This window comes from Phoca vitulina, unplaced genomic scaffold (assembly GCF_004348235.1).
Source record: "Phoca vitulina isolate PV1807 unplaced genomic scaffold, GSC_HSeal_1.0 scaffold21, whole genome shotgun sequence".
NCBI lineage: Eukaryota > Metazoa > Chordata > Mammalia > Carnivora > Phocidae > Phoca > Phoca vitulina.
The window spans coordinates 26,488,076-26,510,052 of record NW_022589724.1 but is presented as its reverse complement, the minus strand read 5'-3'; the positions used below and the strand labels follow the sequence as shown (position 1 = coordinate 26,510,052).

At 53.5% G+C, this 21,977-nt stretch overlaps 1 protein-coding gene across 4 annotated transcripts in view; it reads right to left on the bottom strand.

The window, feature by feature from the left end:
- The window catches only part of SPTAN1 (spectrin alpha, non-erythrocytic 1), a 61,678-nt gene that overhangs the window by 4,152 nt on the left and 35,549 nt on the right, over nucleotides 1-21,977 (bottom strand). For all 4 annotated transcript variants that reach the window (XM_032419118.1, XM_032419120.1, XM_032419116.1 and 1 more), the window contains 25 exons: nucleotides 21,874-21,909; nucleotides 20,115-20,162; nucleotides 18,850-18,941; nucleotides 18,433-18,577; nucleotides 18,165-18,346; nucleotides 16,206-16,305; nucleotides 15,839-16,036; nucleotides 15,593-15,739; nucleotides 14,775-14,878; nucleotides 14,508-14,670; nucleotides 14,105-14,119; nucleotides 12,320-12,451; nucleotides 11,790-11,927; nucleotides 10,741-10,845; nucleotides 8,591-8,799; nucleotides 7,526-7,646; nucleotides 7,182-7,303; nucleotides 6,723-6,855; nucleotides 5,179-5,277; nucleotides 3,178-3,337; nucleotides 2,488-2,564; nucleotides 1,706-1,915; nucleotides 1,153-1,449; nucleotides 682-794; nucleotides 264-281 (listed from right to left, as the gene is read on the bottom strand). In XM_032419118.1, the coding sequence (XP_032275009.1) occupies nucleotides 264-281; nucleotides 682-794; nucleotides 1,153-1,449; nucleotides 1,706-1,915; nucleotides 2,488-2,564; nucleotides 3,178-3,337; nucleotides 5,179-5,277; nucleotides 6,723-6,855; nucleotides 7,182-7,303; nucleotides 7,526-7,646; nucleotides 8,591-8,799; nucleotides 10,741-10,845; nucleotides 11,790-11,927; nucleotides 12,320-12,451; nucleotides 14,105-14,119; nucleotides 14,508-14,670; nucleotides 14,775-14,878; nucleotides 15,593-15,739; nucleotides 15,839-16,036; nucleotides 16,206-16,305; nucleotides 18,165-18,346; nucleotides 18,433-18,577; nucleotides 18,850-18,941; nucleotides 20,115-20,162; nucleotides 21,874-21,909 (3,164 nt within the window). The remainder of the gene's footprint in view (nucleotides 1-263; nucleotides 282-681; nucleotides 795-1,152; nucleotides 1,450-1,705; nucleotides 1,916-2,487; nucleotides 2,565-3,177; nucleotides 3,338-5,178; nucleotides 5,278-6,722; nucleotides 6,856-7,181; nucleotides 7,304-7,525; nucleotides 7,647-8,590; nucleotides 8,800-10,740; nucleotides 10,846-11,789; nucleotides 11,928-12,319; nucleotides 12,452-14,104; nucleotides 14,120-14,507; nucleotides 14,671-14,774; nucleotides 14,879-15,592; nucleotides 15,740-15,838; nucleotides 16,037-16,205; nucleotides 16,306-18,164; nucleotides 18,347-18,432; nucleotides 18,578-18,849; nucleotides 18,942-20,114; nucleotides 20,163-21,873; nucleotides 21,910-21,977) is intronic.

Sequence of the window (21,977 nt, the reverse complement as noted above, 5' to 3'; positions counted from 1 at the left end):
ACAGGAAGGTGGGAGGGGCTCCCCTCCCCAGACCTCAGGCTGTCAAGGGCTGTCAAGGGCTGTCAAGGACACGCACTCCTTGTAGGGCGATGGGGACGGAGCTGGGGCGAGGGTGGGCCGGGGGAAGTGCAGCCCGTCTGGGGCAGGAAGGCCCATCCTGGGGTCCTCTGCAAGCCAGGCCACAGGGGGACAGAGGGCAGGTGCACAAGCACACGAGACACCACCACACCACGAGCCCGGAGGAACAAGAAGACAATATTAACCCATCGAGGAGATACGTTCTGTGCAGATGCGATCCAAGCAGCCGCAAGACAAGGTGGCGTCCAGACAGCAGCAGTCGGCAGGTGGGGGACAGAGAGAGACACAAGAAAGAAAAGACAAACAAAACCAAGAACATCAGTACCATTGCATTCGACTCTGTGCTATTATCACCGAGGCGCTGCCTAGGACTGACCGCCGGCCGCGCACGGTCCCACCCGAGGCGGGACACCCAGCAACTTGACCTTCAGGAAAAGTACCTTCGAGAACTGCCCCCCACCCCCCACCCGCCCTAGCTCGAGCCAGACCAGGGTGCGCCCCTGACCCTTCTTTCCTTCCTGCGAGCGTGCCTTCCAGTTTCCCGCAGAGCTCCCCTCCCGCTAGAGCCGGGGGCCCGGAGGCGCCAGGGGTGGGGGCGCACACCTGGTCTCCTGGATCCACTGGTGGAAGGCGTTGGCGTGCTGGGCGAACTCCTGGCGCAGCTTGTCATTCTCCTCCTGCCGGCGCTGCTCCTTTTGCAGCTCCAGCTCGCGTTCCTAGCGCCCAGAGGGAGGAGAGGCCGTCAGCGGCCCGTCCTTCCTGCTGGCCTGCCCTCGGGGCGGGCCAGACGCCCTACAATTTCAGTTTCTGGATGCTGAACGTGACCAGAAACCATCGCTTTGTGCGGCAGGGAGAACCGGATGTTGACATCAACCCAAAGGAGGAGCCTGGGAGACACTCGGGGAGCTCAAACCCTGTTCCCCGGCTGCTCACAACTGGCCCCCCAAGAACTCTGGCAAGAGGCGAGGGGAAGCGGCTGACCGACAGCCTGGTGTGGGCTGCTGGCCGCCACCCCGTCCAAGCGCCCCGGCCCCTGAGCCCCGGCTGACGGCCCTGGGTGGGGGCGGCGCGCACCTTGATGATCTTCTGCAGGTTCCTCCACGTCTCCTCCAGGGCCTCCATGGTGAACCAGGTGTAGGGGTTGGAGGCCACCCGGAAGCTCTTGATCTGGCGGTCCAGCTCGGCCAGCTGGCTGAAGTCAGCCTGCGCAGAGCTGAGGGACGAGCGGAAGGCGTCGTGGGCCTCGCGCAAAGCTCTGATCTCCTCCAAGGAGTTGCAACGCACGGGATCGGTCAGATCCTCTTCAGCGTTTTCGAACCAGCTGTTGAAGGCAGAGGCCTTTTTGGCGAACGTCAGGAAGAGGTCTTCCACCTGAAAGCGGAGCAGCCTGCGTCAGGGCGCCGTCAGGGCCGCGAGGCACGACAGGAAAGGCAGCGGTCGTTCCCGGGGCGGCCGGGGCAAGCCGGGGTGCTCCCACTTCCATGTCTCGAAAGGCCTCTGACTTTCTTCCCTCACTACCCTTTCCCCTCAGTCTGTCCCGGCCGCTTCGATGGCCAAGGGCCCGCGGCCGGCTTCCGGCAGGCTCCCCGCAGCCGGGCCGGGCAGCTGCGCAGGGGCCCAGCCTCACCTTGCGGAAGTGACTCTGGGCCTCCAGCAGCTTCTTCTTGCGGGTGGCCGAGTTGGCCAGGAGCTGGCTCCATCGCTTCATGAGGGCGGCGTGCCGGGCCTCAATGGCCTTTGACTGAACGTGCTTGGCGGCCAGCAGCTGATCTTTGAGGGCGGTGATGTTGGCGATGCCCTCCTGCTGGAAGGCCTGGAGGCCAGCGTCAAAGGTTTCCTGGAACAAAGAGCGGTGCGCCCATCTGCAGGGTCGCCGGGGAGGCTAGAAGCCACCCTTTCGGGGTGCCTCAGCTCGACGGCACCAGGGTCTGTTCGGCCAGCTGCCCAGGCCACACTGTCAGTCCCGAGTCCCCACCTTCTCCTGACATCCTCCTGCCCACCCCGGGCAGACTGAGGTATGGGGGGGTCCCCTAAATGCGCCCCACTCTCCCCACTACCTCTGCCCGGGACGAACGCCTGCCTCCGCCAGACCACCTGCAGTTTGCCCTTCGTGCCCCAGCTTAGACGCCCCTCCTCTGGGAAGACCTCCCACATCAGCCCCTGCTTGCTGGAAACCGAGTCAGACAGCTCTTGGGGGTTAAATCCACAACACATTCTGCCACGCTCCACCCTGGGGGCGCCGTCAGCCTGCAGCCCAGATGCGTCGTCTGGAAGCTCCCCGAGGACCAGAACGACCTTGCTCACTGCCGAGTCCTTAGGGCCTTTCTCAGGGACAGACGCCGACCACCACTCATGTACCAGGACGTACCACCTGCATACGTTTCAGTCAACAAAGGGGCCGCGCCTGACCTGTTTGGTAAGGAGAGTCTGGACGGAAGACAGGTCTCGGCCATAATCATCTGTCTTCAGGCTGTTCTCCTTTTCACCTAGGAAACCAAGCATGGGAAACAGGCCAGCCTTCTTGGTACAGTGAAGGGAATTAAGAGTTCCCTTTGTCCTCAGTATTCAAGAGGGCCTCCTGGGCAGCCTATCGCCCTGCTGACGTTTACATCCCAGACTCTACCAGCAGGCTCTGACCCCACGCGGGCTACTCCTTCCTCCCTGCAGCCCAGGCCCCCTTGGCTAGCTGTGCCAGGAAGAGATCCTTCCAGCTCATCCCAGCTGTGGTTCAACTGCCATGTATGTGACAGCAATCACCAGGGTCAGAGGGGTCCCAAAATCAGAGTGTAGCTCCCCCTCGCTCGGGAGCCAGACCGCGCCCCGGGCAGCCAGCGGACAGCTCGTAGTGCTGACTGCTTCTCCCGGGGTTTAAAGATTTTTGTTTTGTTAACCCTGGTGCTGGCCCAGTGCCGGGCACCATGAGGGCCCCCACTCTTGGCCGCAGGACATGGTTTCTGGTTCTCTGAAATGCCGTTAGATCCGTTTCTTCTCTGGAGAAGACCAACTGCTTAGGTAATAAATGAGCTACGGCTCTGGAACAATCTTCCTGGCCTGGGGAGGAGAAGAGACTGGGGCCGGGCCGGGCGGGACGGCGCTCACCGATCCAGGACTCGACCACGTCAGCCTTCCAGTTGAACTGAAGGAAGGCCGAGTTCTCCTCAAGCTTGGCCTTCCTCTGGGCGGCAGCTTTCTCCAAGTCTGACACCTTCCCATTCAAGCCCTTCATCTTTGAAGAGATGTTCTCCTCATGGTGATTGTTCTAAGCCACAAAGAGAAAGCATAGTCTGGTCAGCCTCACCTCCTGCCGTGGCTAGATGATCCATGGCCTCCCTGCCGGGGAAGGCGCACCAGCGCTGGAAGGCGGACCCTGCGCCCCCCCGCCCACCACCCGCTGCTGGGCGGAAGCACAGGTAAGGCCTTTCTAAGGGCAACACGAGTAAAAGCCTTGAAAGGATGAATGCTGGCAATTTCACTGATAGGAATGAATCCTAGAGATAGGAGGAATGAGCTGAAACATCACAATGATGTACTTGTTACTTAAGACTTAAACAAAATGTGATATATACAAACACTGGCTCCTAATATAAGCAATAAACACAATGGGTCAGAAAGCGGACACTGAAAATTCTTAAGCCCCAGACACTCGGATTCGGTCTTGGAATAACTGGATTTGAAAACACACAAGGCAGCATGAAATCTAGAGAGAAACTGGAGGAGGAACAGACTGTTGCTGACAGTAAAGCACCCGGCTTTGTTGGAAAGCTGCAGAACACTCAGACCAGTCACCGCACAGGTAGAAAGAGCAGAGACCGTGATGCAGGGCTGCGTGTGGGTGACGATCGGACACAGGCCTCATCTCTGCCGGTACACGGTCTGGACCGGAAATCAGCTGGATGTTAGTTTATTTGCCCATGAGGGCAAGTGGAAAAAGCTCTCTAGTGAACACGGATTTGAACATACTTGTTAACTCCTATGAACCAAATCTCTAGTCTCAAGGCCATGCTTACTGGAGTAAATCCCATGACGAGAAATCTTATCTACTAGTTACATTTGCAACAGGAAATTATCATTGTGAAAAGTTGCTTGTTGGGGCGCCTGGGTGGCTCAGTCGTTAAGCGTCTGCCTTCAGCTCAGGTCATGATCCCAGGGTCCTGGGATCGAGCCCCGCGTCGGGCTCCCTGCTTAGCGGGGAGACTGCTTCTCCCTCTCCCTCTCCCACTCCCCCTGCTTGTGCTGTCAAATAAATAAATAAAACCTTTAAAAAAAAAAAAAGTTGCTTGTCTTGGGGACACCTGGGTGGCTCAGTCAGTTAACCGTCTGCCTTCGGCTCAGGTAATGATCCCAGGGTCCTGGGATCGATGCTCAGTGGGGAGTCTGCTTCTCCCTCTCCCTCTGTCCCTCCCTACCACTCCTGCTCTCTCCGTGTCAAATAAATAAATAAAATCTTTAAAAAAGTTGCTTTTCTTGTGGTACTGAATACCTGTCACCACACCTACGTGATCGGCGGTGACTGAGGACCAATGGCAGCACCACGTTCAGTCTGGAATGCCAACGTGCCGGTGACTGGACTTCACTGCTGGGGAGAAAGCCCCAGGACCCCTCCTGTCTGCGCTCTTGCTCAGGGGCTGTTTGAGCGAAACCCAAACTTTGTGATTTTAACACATTCATTTCTAAACCTGCCAGGCTTTGTAGAGAGACGTAAGTCGATGGAATGGGATCTATCCTATATAAGGGTGGCTCTTAGGATTTTTCTTGTATTTCCAACCACTTCTATCAAGAGCTTGTACCACCTGAGAAATAACCTAAGAGAAGAGCTCTGTGGGAGCACCAGTGTCGCTGGATGCCTCTCTGCCTGATCCACGCAGAAAGCGTACGTGCTGCAGTGACCTCACTAACTGGCTTCAGGAAGGGGGAAGACGTCCAAACAACCACAGAATCTTTCTCTTGTTATGAAATACAGCAGTGGAAGTGCTCCCGGTCTCCGTGCAAACCTTTCGTGGGTGAATATTCCAGGCAGATGGGCTTTGTGGGGCCACGGTGGCCCGAGCATGGGGGCGCCGGGTGCGGGAAGTGAGCGTCTCCCCAGCAGGCCAGGCTCACCTTCTTGATGAGGTCCTGTCCGTTGCTGCACACGTCATTCACCCGGTCCTTGTGCACCGTGAAGTCTGTCTCAAAAGCTTCATGTTTCTTCAGTAAGCCCTGCAGCGGGAGCAGAAGGACCAGCGGCTGAGAGGTGGCATGCGCCGGGGGGCGGGCCCAGTCTCGGATCGGAGGGAACCGAAGCTGTAAGGCGCCCGCCCTCACAGGCGGCCCAGTCTAGTTGGGGGCCGAGGCCACAGGGACCAACATCGACAGGTAATTATAAACGTGGTAAAACCCAGATGCAGCAAGAATAACTGGCAGACGTCGAGCTTGAGAAGGGACGCCCGGGTAGGCCTTTCCTGAAGGGGGTAAGCTCTTGCTAATCAATCAGCACAGTGTCCCTCTTCCCCTCTGGAGGACCACACAGAAAACGATAAACCCCGTGCAAGCTTAAGACAGAGCCCAACAGAGGGTTTCCCCAAGTACCGCTCCTAAGGGACCTTCCAAGTGTCCCTGTCCCCAGTATACCTCAAGGACCAAAGACAATGGCTCTGGGTGGGCTTCCCGGGAATGGGTCCGCGCAGGGGATGGGAAATCCCTCCTTCCGTCTAAGCCACCTGAAGCACCGGACCAGCCGAACAGGACACCCATTCTGAGAACGTGGCGCAGGGACTACCCAGACTCTGGGGAATGGAAACTCTGCCTCCACGGCGGGTGGCCCAGATCTGGGAACATTTGACCATAAAGTGTGGCTCCTCCCAGCAAGAGGGGAGGCGGTTCAACTAGCTCGTGGCTCTGGGCTGCTTGTGACCACTCCGACCGACAGAACACAGCACGGACAAGGTCACGTGACATCTGAGGCTAGGCCTTGAAGCTTCTGCCTCCGCCATTTTGAGTGCTGCCTATGAAAAGGGCAGGGCCACTGAGGGACGGAAGCGGAGCGGGCGGGGAATGGACGGAGCTATGCCAGCCACCAGTGACATGATCGTGGCTCTCTCGGGCGGTCACACAGTGTACTAAGGGCAGAGGCTGAGGTGTGTCCCCCAAAAAGAATGACGTCCTAACCCCTGGCACCTACGAACGTGGGAGATGCAGAGATAATCAAGTGAAGACGCTCAGATGAGGTCACTGGGGTGGGACCTACTCCAGGAGGCCTGTGTCCTCCTGAGAGGGAACTTGGGACACAGGCGGCTTGGAGGGAAAGCCGCAGGCACACGGACGCGGAGGGAAGAGGCGTGAAGAGCGGAGGCTGCGGGTTATGCTGCCACAAGCCTGGGAATGCCAGCAAGAAGCTGGAGGACAGGAGCCTCCCCTAGAAGTTTCGGACAGCGAGGCCCTGTCTGCACCTTGACTTCAGACCTCCGGCCTCCAGAACGACAGGACAATAATGCCGAGGGCGCGCCGTGGCGGCAGCCCCTGGACCCTCGCGGACCTCAGGGACCCGTGGTACCGGGGCCGCCGTCTCTGGCGTGCGGGCTGGAGGCCTGCGACCAACCAGGGACACCAAGGCTGCCGGCCGGGAGAACAACGCGAACAGCGCGACCAAAGCCAGCTTCTCGGACCTGGATAGCGGCAAGCGTGTCTCCGTAATCCTCACTGGCTACCAGGGTCATCTTCTCGTTGATCCAGGCTTCTTCCTCTTCCACGTTGGCTACAAACTGCTGATACTCCAAGGACTCCTCCAGCCGCTGACCCCTAGTTACAGGACACACAGAACACCAGCCATTAGTATCTTCCAATTTCAATTCTGATAGCGAGCACGTTTAAAAATGTTCCTGACGAACGTGGGACGTGACTGGTTCCCTGGGGCCCTCTGTGTAACACGAAGCAGACACAGTGTCGTTCACTCATGAAATTCTGGAACCGTGTGCTGGGTTCAGATCCCCGTAAGCGGACGGGCTCGGCACGGGCCGGTCGGAGCGGCTCTGGAACAAGCCGACCGCGGACCCGGCTCGCCCCGGACGAGGGCCCGGGAGGCGGCAGGGGGGCCTGCCAGCACGCGCGCCGTCCCCGCCGCTCACCGCGCCGCGGCCAGGTGCTTCAGCTCCTTCCAGTGCTCCACGAACTGGGCCAGACGCTGCTGAATCTCCTCCTTGCCAATGGTGTTGTCATCAGACAGCTTCTTCCCAGTGTCCAGGACACCCTGACAGGCAAGAACGATTAGAATAACCGCTATCACCTGCTCCTAGATGCGGCCAGAAAAAGGCGTCGGGATCGAACCCAGCACCTCTTTCTTCCAGGTTTGGAACAAGGGGTCATAGACACTGCATTCCTCAGTGGGATGAACCAGAGCAAAGGGCTTCTCTGTACGTCACATGGGCCCGTCGGTCCCCGCCGCCCCCTCGGCCGCAAGCGGCCCCCTCACCTGAATCGCCGGCTCATGGGCAGCCAGTTCCGCCTCCAGCCGCTTGTGCTTCTTCCTCAGGTTCTGAACGCCTGTTAAGTCTCGGCCATAGTCCTCAGAGCTCACCAGCAGCTTCTTCTCCCTGGACAACACAGGTAGGTACTCTGCACCCTCGTGCTTCCAACCGGACAGGTCTGCTCAGGAGCTGTGAGGTCTCCAGACCCCATGATGTCCTTCACCTACACCTACCAATCTCGCCACGAAAATCCTTGCCAGTCTTCTGGAAACAAAAAGCCTCTATTTCCGAAACAAAGAGCATCGATGTAGGTATCTAGAAGCACCTACCAGGCTCAGGGTGTGCGGAGAACAAGGAGGTGCTAGTGGTGTCCTCCTACCGACCCTACTTTACCAAATGTGCAGACGCCAGCCGTAGAAATATATACAGATATGCACAGAATTGTTTAAGGAACTGAGGAATAGGGGCGCCTGGGAGGCTCAGTCGTTAAGCGTCTGCCTTCGGCTCAGGTCATGATCCCGGGGTCCTGGGATCGAGCCCTGCATCGGGCTCCCTGCTCCACAGGAAGCCTGCTTCTCCCTCTCCCACGCCCCCTGCTTGTGTTCCCTCTCTGTCTCTGTCAAATAATAAAATCTTTAAAAAAAAAAAAAAAAAAAAAATGGTGTGTTTACAAAATGCTACATCACCTTTGACTGCAATGGGGGAGGAATTAAAAACAAACAACTCTCCTTCCTTCAAGGACTGATCCTGCCCAGGATATCGGGCTGTCTTTTCCAGAAGGGCATTTGCTAATCTCCCCGGGGATCCCAGGGCAGGGTCTACACAAAGTCTAGCTCAATCATCACGTACTGCTACCATCTGGAGACCATCGATGGCCCTATAACTGCACACCTGGGCATCAGAAGAAGCCAAGGTGTCCCCTGGGCCAGGTTCTGGCACACTCGGGGAGAGAGCCAAACCTCACGGCCAGGCGGCCCGGTGCTCCGGCCCCCCACTCAGCCTGGGGCTCCCAGTGCCTGCTCAATGGGCATCCTGGAGGACCCAGACTGGGAAGCCCCGAGGACACGTACTTGATCCAGGACTCCTCATCATCCATGTCCCGGAAGAACTGGTGTAGGCGATGTGATTCATTCAGCTTGGCTCGCCGGGAGGCTGCCATGCTCTTGATCTTCTGGAAACGACTGTTGATGGTGTCCCGTTTATCCTTCACTTGGGAGGTGTCGAAGGCGCTGCTGGTCATGAGGCTGTCTGCTTGGCTGTTCAGGTCCTTCAGGCGATCCTGGGGCAGGGGACACAATGGGAGGGGTGAGAAACCTGGGTTTCCCATGAGTATCTGCTTGAAAATCACAACTCTGGAATTCTTCACCGGCAGGTGGGCTTTGTGGAGTGCTGATGCTCTCTCATGGTGTCCTATGTGGACCCCTGGGGTTCTAAGAGATCAAAATTATTTTCGTGATGACACAAAGACATCATCGGCCTTTTTCACCATGTGGACTCTTGCACATGGCATGACAGCCGATGTCTCCACTCAAGAGAGTGACACACCGAGCCAGCAGGACTCTGAGCTGCGGTAAAAACGCGCTCTCACTTAAGGACATCCTTATAAAAGCAGAAGTCGTTGATTTTATCAAATCTCCATCTTAGAATACATGTCGACGTCAATATTCTGTATGACAAGATGGGAAACGCACACAAGCACTTCTGTGGCATTCTCCAGGTCGAGGACCGCCCTGAGGAGAAGCCGGCGTCCTGAGCCGAACTAGCCCCTTGTTCGTGGGCTGTCCTTCTGAGAGAACAATGACCAGACAGACTACGGCCGTGCGGACTTCGGCATCTGACAGACACCTGCTCCGAACGAATGAGGTCCACCTGTCACTTTCAAGAAGGCAGAGTCTGCTGCTACTGATAAAACCTGAACTTTCAGGTGAAAATGAGAATTCTGGAAGAAGTGCGTTCAACCTCCATGAGCATGATAGCCACTCGGTTTGTGAAGATTTTCCTTTCGAGACTGGCTGTGACGTCAGCGCATGGAACCAGAGGCGATTCTGCCTAACTCAACAACGTTTTCCAAATGATTTTGTGACATCATGCACGGGTAAAAAAAAAAACATTCCATGTCTGAGATGGACCAGGGATTTTAATATTAAATGGTATGAAAAACTGACCGATAGGGTTTCAGAGTCCACTTTGCAGCTCACCGTTAAGCGACTAGCACGTACTGACTCGTGTCAGAGTATCCACAGTCATCTGAATGAACACGCTGCTCACTTCTAACTCCCTGCGGGAGGCTGGTTTCCATCGTATCTGACACACTCGCACAGACTGAATTCAGAAGCTTCTACGAGAATCCAGCTGTTTTCTATTAAACCGGACTGAAGGGATTTGCAAAATACAGCCAATGCCCCTCTTCTTACTCTACCATGTTCTGGTTGTGGATAAACACAGTTATTGTTCATAGAAGTGCTACTCATGTTAACTTGTGATGAGCTTATTATTACTTTCAGTAAGTAATTTGTTTCTCAGATTTACTCTTAACTTTTCATTCTGAAATAATTATGGACTCACAAGAAGTTGGAAAACTAGCACAGCTTCAGAAACAAAAAAACAGCACAGCTCCTGTGTGCCCTTCCTCCAGCTCCCCCCGCCAGAGCAGCAGGTTCCACGGCACACCAGCAAGACCAGGCCACGGACACTGGTGCAATCCACTGGTGCAAAACCACAGATTTCACCAACTTTACGTGCATCCATCCGTGTCTGCGTGGGTGTGCGTACGTCATTCCGCACAATTATCCCCTCCACGTAGATTCACGTAACCCAAACCAAGATACGTTGTTCCGTGAGCACAAAGGACTTGCCTGTCCCTTCCTCACTGCACCCCATCCCTGTGTCTAACTCCTGGCGACTACTGCTCTGTTCTCCATCTCTATGATTTTGTCATTTTCAGAATGACAAAAAGCCCTTGATGTTGTCTTTTTAAAATTTAACTTTTAAAATGTCATTTTTTAATAACGGTAGAGACAAAACCCACATAAGCAAACTCCCTCAGGGGCCTTCGATAATAGTGCAGGGTATAAAATGGCCCCGAGGCCACAATATTTGAGAACGTGGCTTGAGGGTCTATTAGCCGAACACCCTGCTCCTCCCCCACGTGCGCCAGTTCTCCTAAAGAGTCAAGCACAGCTGGGTCCTGGCCAGGGCCTGCCCACGCCCGTCTGATCACCTCATGGGCAGATATGTCCGCCTCTAGCAGCTGATGTTTCTTCAGCAAGTTGTTCACAGAAGCCAGGTCTTTGCCGTAATCCTCAGATGCCAGAAGGGCCTCCACCTGGCAGTGAAACAGAAAAGGGGAAAGGTTATGGTGTGGGGCCCAGTGTGTGTGATGCACAGCACGTGTTCTGGAAAATCCAGCATGCCCAGTTGTTTGGCCAGGTCTTTGGCCAGTTGCCAACTTGTCAATCACAAGTTACGTTGTTACAGGGACCCAGCCTGTATCAGCCCATGTGGCCTGAGTTCTCCTCCTTTCCTGTCAATCAAATGCAGACTTGAGGACCTAGGACTTGAAATACTACAGATCAAGGCAGGGTCCCGGAGCCTTCACGGAGGTACAGGGGCAAAGATTAATACGCGAAGATGTTCAGTGTAGATGTCCCACCTGAAAGCTGGAACACCTCAATGTCCAACACAGGAATGGTTAAATTATGGCATGACTAGGACGGACTTATGCAGCTCTTCAAATGTTTAGGGAGAATTCTTAATGACTCAGGATAACACTCCCAATACATACTCATGAAAGATTACATTCTGAACTACGTATAAAAATAGAGCTACAGTACTGTTGATGGCAGTAAGCGCAGACTGGAGAGAAATACTAATAGTGCTCTCTAAAAATTTGTTTCTTTCTGCTTTCTGTACCCCTGAATTTCCTACTAACGCTGGCTTCCTGACTTAACTGCTAGTTTGGTTTCTATCTGGGCACAGACTTGTTAGAGCTGCCTGCCACACAGACCACATCATCACTTCCCGTCTGTGTTCTCTATGGAGGGGAGTGGGCCGCAGCCTAATTCCCATCTCTACGCTCTCTCTTCTTGAAACATTCATTCCCTCTGCTAATAGACCCCTTACAGCACAAGGCTCTGCGATAAAAAAGACTTCTATAGAAAGGGGCATCAGGGGTGCCCTGACTTTTTCACGGTTTAGGGCTTGTTGACTGTCCTGTTATCCCAACTGACCAGAAACCCTCCGCTGGTGGGAAGGAAAACCTGCCATTACCTCAGACAACCAGAAGTCAAAGTCCTTGATGCCGGTGTTAAAGTTCTGCTGTTTGTTGGCTTCTTTCAGTTTCTGGCTCTTTTCGGCTGACTTCTGCACCAGGAACTGCCACTGGTCAGCTAAGGCAGCCAGCCGCGCCTGGGGAAGAGAAGGGGGCCATCGGAGATGGTGAAATCCAGGAAGAGCCCCTCCTCCTAAAGCCGAGTGACTCGCGGGGAGAGACAGAAAGCCTCACAGGAGCCCTTCTCACCAACATTCCCCATCTGTCATGTAGGCAAAAGTCTTCTAATCTGTTTTTTTTTTAAGATCTCATTTAATTATTTGACAGAGAGAGCGAGCGCACAAGCAGGGAGGAAGGGCAGTGGGAGAGGGAGAAGCAAACTCCCCGCTGAGCAGGGAGCCCGATGCAGGGCTCGATCCCAGGACCCCGGGATCATGACCTGCGCTGAGGGCAGACGCTTCAGTGACTGAGCCAGCCAGGCTTACGTCCTTAAAGCTGTATTTCCAAGTCGTCACCACAAGGACCATACCTTGACAGCGTCCTCGCTGCCAGCACAGGCCCCACGCTCGATGAGGGAGTTGCCCGTGTCGATGACCCCGCGGATCCGGTCGGCGTTGGCGTGCAGTTCCGCTTCGAAGGCCTGGTGCTTCTGGTGCTTGCTCTAAAATTCCAGAAAGATGACCTTTCAAAACCAGGTCCTGTGGGTTCCCTCTTTGTAGGGATGAGGGATTCTCAGGATAAGTGAGTGGTAGGAAACTTAAAGAACTGGGGGCAAGTGTCAACATTTCTTAGAGAAGGCAGTCACGGGATCTGTGAAATCGTTTAGGGTTCAGGCTGTTGGGAGTTGGGCGGAAGGACCGGGCCGGGAGAAAGGAGATGGACCAGCTCAGGAGCAGGGGAATGGAGTCAATTCTTCAATTAGCTGTGAGCCATGTCCAAGAATTGCGTACTTTCTACCATTCTGCAGAAAATGCCAGCCGCCAAGTGCAGTGTTTAACCTACTTGGACATCAATTTCCATCCACGACCTTCTCCTCCATGGACAGAAGATCTAACAGGTAACACACACCTGGCTCGCTTGTCATACACACAAGGCCGTGATCATGGCAGCCGGCAGGCAGACCCTCCGCCGACGGAGGCGCATCTACGGCTTCCTCAGACCTTGACTTGGCTGCTTCTCATTTAGTAGCTGTCATTCACCAAAACTCACAGATGCTGTCAAAATCCAAGCTTGACTACAGGTAGGAAATGATTTTTGCTAGGGAAAGAGAGGGCTGGGAGAGTGCCCGGCTCCTGACACTAGGGCGGAAGGGGATTTTAAGAATCCACAAAGGAACAGAAGGTACGGGAAACACTAGGAGAGACAGTGCAAGGACACAGCTGTGGCACAATTCTGGGTGAGAAAGGCAGGGTCTCGCAGGACATTATTTGGGGGAAAAAGAACTAAAAGGGAAAAAAAAACAAAACAGTTCGGGTGGGGAAGGATTCTGCACCAAATGTTTCATTTCAGGGGCAGCAACTGTCAGAGGACGGAGCCGCCCAGCTGGCGGAGCGCGGCGCTCGCATCGGGCGTCCCCCCTTCCGTGTTCCACTGCCCAAGTCTGAGCAGGGTCTCAAATACCCACCTATCCTGACCTAAGTCCAGTTCCCCGCTTCTGTTTCTTGCTCTGATCACTCTTTGGTTCAGCCCCACCTATTTTGTTTCTTCATCTCTTCCATCCATTTAAAGCACCATCTAAGCTACATTTTCACTAGAGAGTCCCCTTCGCTACCCCTTCAGTAGTAACGTCCCCCTTTTTCCTTAACCTCTCACCCGTCGTTCCTGCCAGATTTGGAAACAGACCATCTGCTTCTCTGGAGCAACTTAACTGTCCCTCTCCAGGGACCAGCACCTCTGGATGGCAGCCTGGGTGCGTCATCAGACTCTCATGCCACGCCAGACTCCTTGTCCTCGGCCACTGAGAACTGTGAGCACAAATCCACACTCCAGAAAAAGCTGATTATTTCATTTTTTAAAAGAAGTGCCTCTGAAAAGACAGCAGCTAACTACTGCCCCCAAATCAAACATCATCCAGAGCTTGCCTAAGTGACACATAAGGAGAAGGGAGGGGGCGCAGGGCCGCAGGCGAATTACGACAGAGAAAGCCACATCCCACAGGGACACTTGAATGGTGTGTGATGGGTCATTAGAAATGAGAAACACGGGTGAGGAGACACCAGCTGACCGCATGAGGCCACAACAAGGATCTATGCAGAGGAAACACAAACACTGGAGCGCATTTAACTAAAATTCTTTAAGAAAATTAGAAACTTACCAGCAGCTTGGAAAGCTACAAAAATAGATTAAAATAACAAGAGTTCAGTATACTGAGGTGAATGTACGTATCAGCTCCTAAACAGCAGCTCATTCTGCTGTCATACTTCCCCTGGGAAGCTCAGCACGGGGGGGAGAGCCGCTAGAGGGGACTCTACAGACTTTTCTAGCAGACACGGCTTCCACGGAGACAAGTGAGGAAAGCACTTTCTCACGTCGGATCATTTAGTGACATTTTTCCACAGGTTCAGCTTCTTAGAATAATTTTCGCTGGATTCAGCATGGACACAAGGAAGTGGTTCTCTAGGTAAAGCCCCCGCCCCCCTTAAAGATGCCTTCTTTCCCAAAACCTACCCCGTAACCGAGGTCGCCTCGGAGACGAGCAGCCCCTAGGCTCAGCTCACCTGGATGTTGGTGGGGTCCTTGTACGACTCATCGCTCGCAGTCTGTAATTTCTCACTGATCCAGGCCTCGATTTCATCCACGTCCCGGCTGAACTGCTGGAGGGTCTGTGATTCTCCCAGCTTCGACCTCTTCTCAATCATCTGGGCTTTCAGGCGTCGCCACCTGAGAAAGTGAAACGGAGCCTGAGCGAGAACCTCCCTGAGAACAAGAGCAGCCAGGGCTCCCGCACAGGGCCGTGAGCGCGCTCAGCACCACCCAGCACCCACCTGTCCAGAACCTCGTTGCGCCGGCTGCAGATGTCGCCCTTGGCATAGTGGCCGGCGGCGACGAGCTGGTCAGCAAAGGACTGCAGGGCCGCAATCTTCTCCTCCTGCCGGCAAACAAAGGCGTGAGGCCAAGGTGGGCGGAAGGGTCCAGCCCTGCCTGGACCGCAGGTCTTGTGAAGGGAGTGGTTATTCTGGGTGGCTGGGGACTAGCCGGTGGCGGGATCAGAATACACTGACACTTTAGAAGCGGGAGAGCAGAAGGCCAGAAGAAAGCTTGATTTCGACCATTAGGAGGGTAGAGTTTAACTCAAAAAGACTCCAGGTCACACTGGGGACAGGGGTTATGACACTAGGAGTTGTCACACACAAAATCAAGCTGATTGTGAAGAGTGTCAGATTTTCAACAAAATGGGTTATAAATCAAAGAGGTGTGCCCATCTTCCTGAGTTGTTCGTGTTCACACACTCTTTCCTTACCAACACGTTTGTGTTTCTGCTTTGATAATACATTTTTTCTGTGAGGCATTCTCGTTACTAAAACCTCAGAATTATCAGAATTTAGAAGTTTTAAAAAGCATTCACGTCCGTGTCATTTTTCCCAATCCGCACAGGTATTTGATGTGGGTGTGAAGGGGACCATTCTTCCTTCGTGTGGTCAACAGCACGTCTATTCACTTCAGGGAGCGGCCAAAGCTTGGTTAAGCATGTTAGGGATGAGTTTTTATTCTCATTGTTGAGACAGAAAGGAGAAGCAGCCCACAAATAGAGCCATCCACCTGGACAAATTTACATGGAGACCTGAAGGTAAAAAGCCCTTACCTGGACGTTGATGGCTTTGTCGAAGTCCTCGTGTTTTTTGATCAAAGCCTCCACGCTGTCCAGTGAGTCTCCTTTGTCCTCAGTATTCAAGAAGGCCTCCCGGGCAGCCATCCAGTTTTCAGCTTGCTCACAGTCCCGATGGAACAGCTAAAGAAAGGGAGGCAGGTGAGAAGATGGGGACACTGGCCACGAAACTGCCGGTCAGAAAGCCTGTGGCAAATGGGCAGCGATGTCCCGCACACGCACCTGCAGTTCGAGGCACTGATCCAACATCATCCTGCGCTGAGCCCAGGCCTTCTCCAGACCCGCGCGCTCCCGATCCAAAATATCTAGTTTCTCCTTGACCTCTGGGCTGGCGTAGTGCCCATGAGCCAGCAGCTGCTGCCCAAACTGCTCAAAGGCCTGGAAAGTGCCAGCCCTGGCATCGATTTCTGTCCGGTGCTCCTGCCAAGAGGAGGGACAGGGTTAGGTTAACTGGCACTAGATGCCCACTGTCGTGTCAACCACCGACTCGTGGCGAGGGTGCTGCTGGTGCTGGTGGGGGGGGAGCCAAGGTCCTCCCAGCCCAGCAGCGCAACCCCCCTTCTGCTGCTCAGCAGGCGGATCTACCTACCTGGTGCCGCTCCAGCAAAGCTTCAGCTCCGGTGACATCCTTGGCTAGCTCGTCTGAGGAGACCAACCCTCGTATCCCATTGATCCAAGACATGAGGTCCCTGGCAACCAGACACAGAGGAACAGCTATGACATGACCTGGCAAGTAGGCTTTCTGCCCAGGAAAAGAGAACTACACAATTCTTGTCTCAGAAGATTATTTGGGGTCAACTAGTTACTCTACTAACTAGTTAATCTACTGAATGGTTAACTAGTTATAATCTACATCTCTGGGCAAAATATTTCAAAGCCCCTTGTTCATCCTATTGAAATGTTAAAAAAATTAAAAACGACAACAAAAAACCAAGCATTCCTCAGAAGACAATGAACTAAGTTTGTAACGAAGATCTTCTGACCCTAAAGAACAGTAGATGACTGGGTGGCTCAGTTGTTAAGCATCTGCCTTCGGCTCAGGTCGTGATCCCAGGGTCCTGGGATCGAGCCCCACATCTGGCTCCCTGCTCCGTGGGAAGCCTGCTTCTCCCTCTCCCACTCCCCCTGCTTGTGTTCCCTCTCTCTCTGTCAAATAAATAAAATCTTAAAAAAAAAAAAAAAGTTTTAACACAAGCAATAACTGTGTTTAGGTTTTGCATAGTTTTGCATAGCTTCGGAGGAAACCACTTTTCCTTGAACTCGCAGCAGTCCTAGGCCTATGCATGCGCTGAACCTTGCTTCTTACTGAGGTCTGCATGTAAGGGCACAAAAATCACCGTGTAAAGTCACAGGTGCCATGCTTCCTTTGATAAAATACACCCAGAATAGGCAAATCCACAGAGACGGAATGCAGACTCGATGAGGAGAGGGGAAGGGGAGTGACTCCTCATGGGGCTCAGGGTGTGAAAAGTTCCCAAACTACAGAGCGCCGCTAGCTGGAGAACACTGCAAGCAAGTACACTAATTCCCAGTGAACTGCACACTTAAAGATATGTAACCGTTACGTTACTTGATCTTTACTTTAAAAAAAAAGAGGAAAACCAAAAAACCAAAAACCCCAACTGGGGCCTCCTACTAGAGGCCTGGGAAGGGGGAGAGCATCACCTGCCTAGTCCCATCCCCAAAGAGAAAATGCCTGCATAACACACACACGTACGTGCGTACCCATGTGTGCACACACGTGTGAAACCCTTGTTCGACAGCACAAAGGTGTGCCACAAAGAAACCCCTGTCCTGAATGCATGCCAGGGACCAAGTTCCAAATCATCCGCCGGTGGTGTGCTACGTAGCCTTAAAAAAGACTGAGGTCCCAGGTCATGGGACATTCAGGGCGACAACTGGCCCGGACTCTTCAAAACTGTCAATGTCGTGAAAGACGAGACACAGAGGGCGGAGGGGTAAGGAGACAAGGCTACCACAGCAACGGGAATTCTCAACTGGATCCTGGACCAAAAAACAAACCCGGACTAGTAAAGACACATTTGAGACAACTGGGAGAAATGGAACCGGGACTAGGTACAATACAGCTGTACTGGCCTCAGACGTGGGGGTGGAGAGCGGAAATGCAGGGCACATGGGAGGCACAGGCCCAAGTACTTAGAGGTGAAGGGCCACATGTCTGCCAAGGACAGACAGGTGGGTCGGCAACATGGAAGTGTGTGCTTAGAGGTAAAGCCAACTGGTGGCTACCGGCGAAGGGTGTCATGTGGATTCACTGTTTCGTCCTTTCTAGTTTTCTATAGCTGTGAAATTCTAACTAAAACAGGTTTGTGGAAGAGACTAAAATACATCTCTGGCAAGTGAGAGATACGTCTAAGGAAGAAACCGAATGCCATCTGGCGGGAAGTGGGGGAGATGGCGCGCACGTCGACAGGGAAGCAGAGACTTATTCTTGACTTGCTGGCATTAGGTAGCCGGAGGATTTTACATCGACCAGAGGTGACTTTCCCAACGAGAATGACCCCACGATGGCTTCTGGGCTTCGTACCGGAAATCACTGAGGAAGCGCTGCAGGTCGTGGGAGTCGCCCAGTTTGGCCTTGCGCTGGTCTGCGCGCTTCCCCAGGCTGCTCCACGCCTGGTCCAACTCCGTGCACTTCTCCTGTAGGTCCTCGGCTGACTCGGGGTGGGACTGGATCAGGCGCTCGGCTGTCTCCCCCAGAGAGTTGACCTACGGGAGCAAGGTGGCGAGACAGCAAGTTAAGGGGGGTGCGCTCTGCCCGGGGCCAAAATGTCCATAGCACTGCCACCTCTCACCTTGTCGCCAAGAGCTGCGAGATCCCTCTCAAAGCCCTCGTGCTTGCGCTGCAGGGCTTGGACACTGGCCAGATCGTGGCCGTAATTGTCTGTGTTGAGAGCCTGATTCTTCTCTTCAATCCACTCTTTGGTTTCATCAGCATCTCTACGGGGAGACACACAGGCGGTTAAGGACGGCTGGGCACAGCTGCCCTGAGTCCAGGACAAGCACGGCAAACGTGTCTAGCGGGCACTGTACGTCTGTCAGCGGCGAGCACCGAAAGCTCCAGGAAGCAGAACACTCACTCGCTCTACGGAGCAATCTACCCCATTACACACACGGTCCCAGATGCGGGCGCCCAAGTATCAACCAGATCCGAGTCAGCACGTTTAAGGGCCGCCAAGGTCAACCCTCCCCAGCCCTGAGCTGCCCCGCACCTGTGGAACCTCTGCACTTCGTGGGCGCTGCCCAAGAGCTGGCTCCGCTCCTCGGCCAGCTGCTGTAGGGACCGCCAACGCTCGTTCAGCTCCTGCAGGACGACAGTGGTCAGCTCGGCCGCACCCCCTTCTATCGCGCCCATGCCAGACCGGGCAAGGGGCAAGGAACCAAAGCTGGCACTGAGCCTGCAAGGAAAGGCTGGAGCACAATTTCCTGTCTCCAGCCTTCCTAGCTGAATAAATTAGTATAGACATGACAGCAAAAGTCCAGAAGGTGAGGACCTAGCCATAGTTAACCACATCAGACGGCGTGAACGCTCCATGAATATCTGACCTGGAATCACCCCGAAAGCTGCAGAGACGTGCAGCCGACTTATCCTCACTCTCAACTCCTAGCCTGGTGCCTCCCATGGAGCAACTGTTTCATAAATAACTACTGTGTGTGGGGCATCTGCCTTCGGCTCAGGTCATGATCTCAGGGTTCTGGGGTTGGCCTGCCTCAGGCTGCCTGCTCAGTGGAGAGTCTGCTTCTCCCTCTCCCTCCCTTACTCACCCTCTCTCTTTCTCAAATAAATGGATAAAAATCTTTTTTTTTAAGATTTTATTTATTTATTTGAGAGAGAGAATGAGAGACAGAGAGCACGAGAGGGAGGAGGATCAGAGGGAGAAGCAGACCCCCCGCCGAGCAGGGAGCCCGATGCAGGACTTGATCCCGGGACTCCAGGATCGTGACCTGAGCCGAAGGCAGTCGCCCAACCAACTGAGCCACCCAGGCGCCCTAAATGGATAAAAATCTTAAAATAAATAAATAAATAAATAACTACCGTGTGGATAAATCCCAGAGCCTACCACCCCTGAGCCCTGAGCACAGCTGCACCCCAGGCCACGGAAGGCCAAGCAGGGCCTTGTGCTTGAGGAGACAAAACACTGTGGGGACCAGAAAGAGGCCAAACCTCTCCTGCAAGGAGGCGAGAGAGGCATTCCCCGCCTTCTGGGCCCTACACTTCTTGCAGCTCCTGGCCCTACTAGAAGTGAAGGGAAGGCTAACTTTACCGCTAAGACCTGTGAGTTCTTGACCAGGAAAGGCAAGCTCGCCACCCTGCCACGGGAGAAGAGCGGACACTTTCCCCGGAAACCCTCGGGCCCAGGACAGTGACAAGTGCAACAGCTCACGCGACTACTTAGCACGAGGGCTCGGCTACAGTCAGGAGAAGGAAAACAGTGAGGGAGACCGGGAGACGAGGGGGCTGGCCACAGTTTCTTACCTTGATAGAATTAAAGGTGGCCACGGTGTGAACCATCAGACGAGCAGACTATGTAGGGGAGGAAAGCAGAAGAGCAACACTAATCAAGTGTCTGCCAATTAAGAGACAATTCCGAGGAGCAAGTGCCGTTCATTAGGTCCCAATTATCAACCAGAATTATCTTAAGGGGACACGGTCAAAATTTTGAGCAGAGCCACAAATAAAGGATTAACAGTGGAAGGGCACAAAGCACCCAAGTGCACAATTTAATTAAGGTCACTGGATGAAGAGTCAAGAGAGTGGTGACAACCACAATTAAAGCAGCGGGCTGTGGGGGGCGGCCAGCTGGCTCCATTGGTAGAGCATGTGACTCTTGATTTCGGGGTCGTGAGTTCGAGCCCCACATTGAGTGTAGTGATTGCTTAAAAATAAAATCTTAAACACACACACAAAAACCCCCAGCTGGCTGACAGAAAACAGAGCTCAAAAACTTCAGTGTCTTCTTGTTCATACTACAGAACAGTCCAGAAAACACCCAATTTAACAAATGCTGGCAACTGAGACTGTTTGAATAAATATACCAAGAACTTCGTATCTCTCCTTGGCTCCTGGGCTGCTCTTCTTTTTAACAGTGTCCCCCCTGAACTAAGGGCAACAGCCTTACCAGATTGGGGGGAAAAAAAACCAACACAAAGACCAGTGAATCAGCTTTCTTCTCATCAAGGTACAAATCAGACGTTCCTTGGGATCGCAGAGCCCACCCAGTTTTACGTGAAAGAAACCCCACATTACAATGCCCATAATCTTCAAATATGTTAAGAAAATCGGGCCAAGCTGGGATGCGGGGAAGTCGGGCTCATCGGTGCTCCTGTGACAGGCCCAGGTGACACTTTCAACCAGTGTAGGTGTGTACAGGGCTCAAAAAGTAGACACCTTTGTCTCCAACCCGTTTCAGAAATAAAAGAACAAAAAAACAAAACCCTGTATTTTTTTCTTTATTTAGTGGTACTGGTATTTATAAAGCTACCTGAAATATGCTTCTGAAAACATACTTGTTACCAGAAAAATCCTGCCAGGAGGTTAGACAGGTAAGGATGTTGCCCTCACGCCACCAATGATCATATATTGCTTGTAAGAACAATTCAGATTGAGAACAAGGGAGAAAGCTGAATCAAAGGGAAAAGGCATACTCCCCCCAATGTGAAGCCTCTTTAATGAGGAGAATCATCCGGGCCAGGAGGGGTGAGGAGGCCAGAAGCAACGGACCCTAGCCAAGCACCCTCCCTGTGTCTGTTCGGAATAGTGTCTGTTGTAGTAGGTACATCTCTTTTTGTTCCTCCTCCTGCATCTCTCTGCAGGATCTGGTGTCTTTGAAGAAGCATTTCTTAGGCCACCGGGGAAAGCGGCTAGGCAGAGGTCATTTTCTTCTCCCGGTCCTGTCCTTCGGGACTGCAATCCCATGGGTGCGACCACACCTAACAATGCAGGCCACCTGTGCAAGCTTTATTCTGGAAGCACCGTGGGTATTAAATGCCAACTAACCCAACTCGTTCTGAGCACTTGCAGGGAAACACCTTGCTTCTCTATGTTAAGGATTGCATTTTAAGACACGACAGAGTCAAAGGATAGAATGCCAGGGTCAAAAAGAAACCAGCCCAAACAACTCCAGAAATGACCAGACTCCAAACAAACCCGAATCCTCAGAAACACCAGAAAAACACATAAAATATGTCTATTCCTGAAAACCTTTGGAAATAATAATTGGCAAAGGAATTCCTACCTTCCACGGGGATGCAGTCTTGGAATCCGTTTCATCCTGTTCAGAGGAGGAGGCAGAGTTTACGCAGCCATGCGGTGCAAAACAACGTAGCCCCCACCCTCTCC